The 6,000-nt window shown below is 43.5% G+C and overlaps 1 protein-coding gene across 1 annotated transcript in view; it reads left to right on the top strand.

Annotated features, from left to right (window-relative positions):
- The first annotated feature begins 380 nt into the window (after positions 1-380).
- LOC121673025 (usherin-like) overlaps positions 381-6,000 on the top strand; it is a 28,706-nt gene continuing 23,086 nt past the window's right edge. The window contains exons 1-3 of the mRNA XM_042046042.1: positions 381-627; positions 1,446-2,962; positions 3,966-4,284. Of these exons, the coding sequence (XP_041901976.1) occupies positions 1,446-2,962; positions 3,966-4,284 (1,836 nt within the window). The 5' untranslated portion in view covers positions 381-627. The remainder of the gene's footprint in view (positions 628-1,445; positions 2,963-3,965; positions 4,285-6,000) is intronic.

The following is a 6,000-nucleotide window of genomic DNA, read 5'->3' as shown; positions in this document are numbered from 1 at the left end:
CAAGAGGGATAAGATTTCTGTAGAGCCAGGAATCACTCATGTACCACAGATTTTTACATGCTTGAGTCCAATTTCAGGAGGCCTCATTCTCACTGAGCAAGCTCAGACACATGCTGAATGAACTGTAAGTTGTGTCCTAGCTGAGATTCAGTCTGTGGAGGAATCCCAAGGAATTAGCTCCAAAGGCTCCACCAGAATGATAGATAGTATTTTTAAACCCTAATTTCTTTTTGAGGTTCAATCATGAAAAACCCCCCAAAAAAATCCTGGTAACCAGATGGGGTATTCTGCAAAGCAGTCAGAAGTGACCCACAGCTGAGGCCTCATTTTCCAAGTGACATAAACCACAGATGCTGATTACTTTTTTAACTAACTCAAACATCTGTATTCTTGCTTCAGGGAACAAAGCATCAGGCTCATTTATTTGGATTGAAACCTTTCACAACATATCATATTCATGTCGTAGCTGTAAACAACGCCGGGCAGGTTTCAAGCCCCTGGACATCTGTGCGAACTTTGGAAGCTTCACCCAGTGGCCTGAGCGACTTCACTGTGGAAAAGAAAGAAAATGGCAGGGCTCTGCTGCTGAAATGGTCAGAGCCCTCCCAACCCAACGGTGTGATTAAGGTAATACTCATCTTGACAGTTCACTTGATTAAAAAAGAGAAGGGAAATGCTGAATATCAAATTAAAACATTTTTTGCTGAAAAAGACTCAACTGTATGCATTATAGTTTAAAATAAGATGTAAGTCCTATGTAAGCACAAGACACTCTGTGAGTTCTCTATGCTTGTCACTTTATTAAAATGAATATTAACATCCTTGTGCTACTCTGTGACTGTAAATTTTCATTTACACTGAACCAAATTGTTCATTTAATGCATAGAAAGCTGCACATGAAACCTCATAATCTTACTTGTTGTACACTGAACATCACCAAAATGTGTTTCTAGAAAACCTGGGTTTGACAGAATGTTGTTCTGAAATTTGAGACTTCTTTTAGCTCAGTGGTTTCAACTGAGTGTAAACCTTTACCTGCAAGGTTTGCAACTACAGAGGTTTATTTGGAGGTTTTTTTCCTTAAGTGATTTTCTTTAGAGCTAGTCCGTGAGAAGCTTTCTGCTGGCCTGTGAGAGCCTCGCAATGAAACTTGATAACAATCAAATATAATGAAAACTGTCACTAAGTGATTTATTACTGCATTCAAAATGAAGAAATCATGAAAATTGGATCAAAACATTCCTTTTGTATCAGTGATCTGATTGTTACTAGCAAGGAAGTAAGTTTCTGAATCATTGGCTAATAGTCCTTACCCTATTGCAAAGATTAAGGATCTCATCTACTTGTTATTGACAAAAATTGTTTTGTTTTGTTTTCCTTTTATCCTGGCTTCTGTCCTTCCTTCCCTGCCTGCCTTTCTTTCTTTTTCTTTCTTAATTCACCAGATGTACAATGTTTTCAGCGATGACCACCTGGAGTACAGTGGTTTATCTCGCCAGTTCCTGTTCCGGCGCCTCGAGCCGTACACCCTGTACACCCTCATGCTGGAGACGTGCAATGCAGCAGGCTGCACTCGCTCTCCACCCCAGCCAGTCTGGACAGATGAAGCTCCCCCAGTGTCCCAAATGGCACCTGTAATCCAGGCAGTGAATGCCACCAACATTGAACTGAGCTGGTTGCAGCCAGTTAATCCGAATGGAAAAATAATTCGCTATGAAGTTATTCACAGACGCACAGAAGAGAATGTTGTGGGGCACGGAGCAACAACGGAAGATGAGAAAATTGTTTTCACAGAATATAACACTGAAAGTAATACATTCACATATAATGATAAAGGTTTGCAGCCATGGACAAGATATGAATATAAAATACGCACCTGGAATGCAGCAGGCTATGCTGACAGCTCCTGGACAGTGGCAAAGACTAGTCAAACTGCCCCAAAAAGTCTTGCTGTCCCCAGGTTATCCGTGGTGTCGGCCAACCCCCATAATGTGCTCATATCCTGGAGGCCCCCGGCACAGCCCAATGGCATTCTGCAGTCATACAGGCTGCTGAAGAATGATGTTCTCTATCCTTTCAGCTTCGACGCTGCTACTCTCAGCTATGTGGATGAGGACTTGCTGCCCTACACGGTGTACAGCTATGCAGTGGTTGCCTGTACCATGGGGGGCTGCTCTACCAGTGAGCCAGCTGCAATACGGACACTGGAAGCAGCTCCTGCCTTGGTGGAGCCCCCATCTCTGCGGGCTGTCAGTGCCACTCAAATCAGTGCATCGTGGGCACCTCCCCAAATACAAAATGGAGATATCACCAAGTACATATTGAAATTAGGCAATGAAGAGTATTATCCTGGCAAAAGTTTGCAAATGTTGGTTTCTAACCTGCAGCCTTACACGCAGTACGATTTTGCACTGGTCGCCTGTACTGCTGGGGGCTGCACCTCTAGCACGTCTCAGTCTGTGATGACCATGGAGGCTCCACCATTAAATATGGAAGCTCCCAGGCTGCTGGTCATGGGCTCAGAGTCAATTGAAATCACATGGAAACTCCCAGATAAGCCCAATGGCAAAATCACAAGCTATGACCTAAGGAGGGATGGTGTACTTGTGTACTCTGGTCTGGAAACTCGGTATCTTGATTTCACCCTAACGCCAGGCATGGAGTACAGCTACACTGTCACAGCAAATAACAGCCAGGGCAGCGCGACCAGTCCCTCAGCTCGGATAAAAACCAACCCCTCTGCTCCATCTGGGATGTTGCCTCCTAGGCTGCAGGCATGGTCTTCCAGTGAGATTTTGGTGGCCTGGGATCCTCCTATCAAAGTAAACGGTGACATTAGAAACTACACAGTCTCAGTCCACAAGCCTGGCGAAACAGGAAAGAAGACTTTTGACTTTGATGCTTCTCATGTTTCCTTTCTGAGACGGTCATACATAGTGGCACAGCTACAGCCCTACTGCCGGTAAGTATGGAAGAACTCATTTGTTGAATAAATGCTGTGGGGTGGGGCAGTGGGCTGGCAGACAACTCAGCCATCTTGCTTAAACAGATAGTCAGACCCATGGGGTTGTTTGCTAAAAAGGAAATAATAAAACAAGGATTTGTTTTCCTTTAAATTTATAGTAACACCAGCTTTATATCATCTTAGCGAAGTACATAGTGTTGACTTAGGTTGTAATTAATAGAAGGGGTAATTCAGCACTCTGCTATAGACTCCGAAACCTGTGATCTTGTACTGGTTTATCTTTCACATGGTGTCTGCTGTTGAGAATAAATAGGGCTTTAGTTGACAACATTTGGGGTGGGGAGACCAAAGTTGTAGTAGCTGGCCCATTCACAGTGTAGTTGAGTTGATATTAATGGGGTCACACCAGGAACATGGTTGAACCCTTGAGCTGGAAACGAGTGACTTGTGATTAAGTGAAAGCTAAAACTTAAGGGAGGGCACCAGACTCTCCTGCAGAAGCACACTTGATACTGAAGTAGTATCTTCCTCACTAATTCTTGATTATTTACCTGACCTTTCCTTATGTATTTGTGTAAGCATAATTTGTGTGTGTTACATGGTTGATAAGTTTGTCTACTATTTACATATAACTAATCTAAATCCAAAGAGAGTAATAGAGTGGAGTTCTACAGCTCTCAAATGACATCCAAATCATCTCTTACAATGAATCATCATTTTGATTTATATCATCAAAATGATTTTGATCACTTGACTCCTGCAGATGTTAACTGTGCTCTGAAAAAACCCAAACCACACCCAAAGAATACCCCAGAAGACAGTGTTCTTCCTCTTTGCTATATAAAGCACAGCACATAATCTGTGTGTTCATACAAACTGTGTTCCTATATAAAATTTCCAAAGACCGGGGGAAATTGAGAAATCTGCCAGATCTCACGCACAGTTTATATTTGTATCTGCAGCGTTTTAATCACCTTTCTCCTGCTTTGCGTTCCCGAAGGTACGAAGTCCAGCTCCAAGCCTGCACGGAGCTGGGCTGTGCCTCCAGTGAGTGGGCATCAGCACAGACGCTGGAGGCGCCGCCGGCAGTGCAGCCGGCCCCTCTCATTGAAATACAAACAGCCGGCGGCTTCCAGTCGACTGCTTCCATCCTGTGGACCGGCCCCAAGCAGCCAAACGGGAAGATTTTGTACTATGAACTTTACAGGAGGCGAACAACTCAAGCTCACATAAATTTAGACCTCTCACTTGTTTACAACGGTTCGTCAACCTCCTTCAAAGACGAGAAGTTGCTGCCTTACACAGAGTACGAATATCAGGTGGGAATTGAAGCTATTTAGCAGCTCTGATTATGATTTCAGTACACTTTGAGAGCCTTACTTTACACTTACAATGAACATACACATCTCAGTTCTAATGTTAATAGCATTGTGAAACCTGAATGTTTATTGTGAATGTATTTTAAGGAGTTGAAAAGCTGAAAATAATTTCATACAAGAAATACATTCATTCAGCATTTGTTTTTCTTTAGCTTAGTGGTAGGTGCCTGTGTATCTTAAATGTTTTTGTACCCTCCAGAGCCTCAGCAAGTCCCTGTTAAGGGAAATTCTAGTTCTTAGAAGGCAGCCTTTTTTTAGTACTCTTTTTTTCTTTCTCCATCCTCCCCCAATCTACTGTGAATTAATTTTTAATTTATGATCTTAGAGCAGTTTACATTAAGAGGGACTGGGGTTGTTTTCTCTTTAAATCAGTCATTAGAATAACAAGCACATTTTTTGAGAGGTTCAAAAGTGACTTTGCTGTTGATGGTTGGTGTTATTTCTCATTTTGTTTCATATATACCTGAAGCAGTGCATTCCATGTCTTGAGCTAGGTGGTGCAATCTTTCTTTTACAGGCTCATTTGCTTTATAGGATCACAAGATCATTCAGGTTGGAAGGGCTCTCAGGAGGCCAGCCAGCCCAACTTTCTGCCTGGGTCAGTAAAGAGGTCAGATGAGGTTTTGCAGGGCTCTATCCAGATGCATCTTGAAAACCTTTGGGGAGGAGACTGCAACCTTACAGACAGTCTGCTCCATTGCCTGGCTGTCCTCATTGCAAAAAAGGGTTTTTGTTTTGTTCAGCCTGAACCTTTTTTGCTTGAACTTATACCTGTTTTCTCTTGTCCCCTCCCACCACATACTATAGTAAAGAAACAGGCTCCACCCTCTCATTAGCCTGTGGGTAGGTGCTGGGGGGCCACAATCAGGTCCCACCGAAGCCATCTCTTCCTCAGGCTGAACAAACCCAAGTCCCACAGCTTCTCCTTATAGGCAAATTTTTCCAACCCCCTGATTACCTTGGTGGCCTTCCACTGAACTTGCTCCAATTTATCAATATCTTTCTCGTATTTGGGGGCCAAAACAAAACAGACGCTAAATAAAGGCAGGTAATCACTTCTTTAATTGTCTGACTGTGCTTTTGCTAAATGGCTCAGGCTGTTGGCCATCTTTGCTGCCAAATTACCCTGCTGGCTTGTATTCAACTTTCTATCTACTAAGACCTTTAGGTCCTTTCAAGCAGAGGTGCTCACTAGTTGGTCAGTAATGCTGACCCTGTGAGGGTGCAAGAAGTTATTTCTCCCCAGGAGCAGGACTTTGCATCTGTCTTGCTGAAATTCCCATTCTCCAAGCCCTTCTGACTGGCAGATCTGCCCTTCAGCATATCACCTGGTCCCTCCAGTCTGGTGTCATCTGCAAGTTTGATGAGAGCACACTGTGTAGATCAGGTTCTTTGACAGCTCTGCTCCACTGCTGTTGCTTTTTCGTTTTTAGTAGCCAGAAACCATGAAGAATTAAACCTAAAATCTTGCTTTATCACATTATTCTGTCCAGCTGCTGTATGTATCTGTGTCATAGACTCACCAAGTCGTGCAGTTTGGAAGGGACATCCAGAAGGCATCTAGCCTAACTCCCTGCTTGAAGCAGGTCCAGATAGAGCAGGCTCTCAGGGCTATGTCCAGCTGAGTTTTGGATCAAGTCCTCCCTCCTTGCAGAT

The sequence above is a fragment of the Corvus kubaryi genome, unplaced genomic scaffold (genome assembly GCF_017639235.1).
Source record: "Corvus kubaryi isolate FWS band 111438036 unplaced genomic scaffold, C.kubaryi_AGA036_p1.0 65109, whole genome shotgun sequence".
Lineage (NCBI taxonomy): Eukaryota > Metazoa > Chordata > Aves > Passeriformes > Corvidae > Corvus > Corvus kubaryi.
This window is presented reverse-complemented; position numbering and strand designations above follow the sequence as displayed.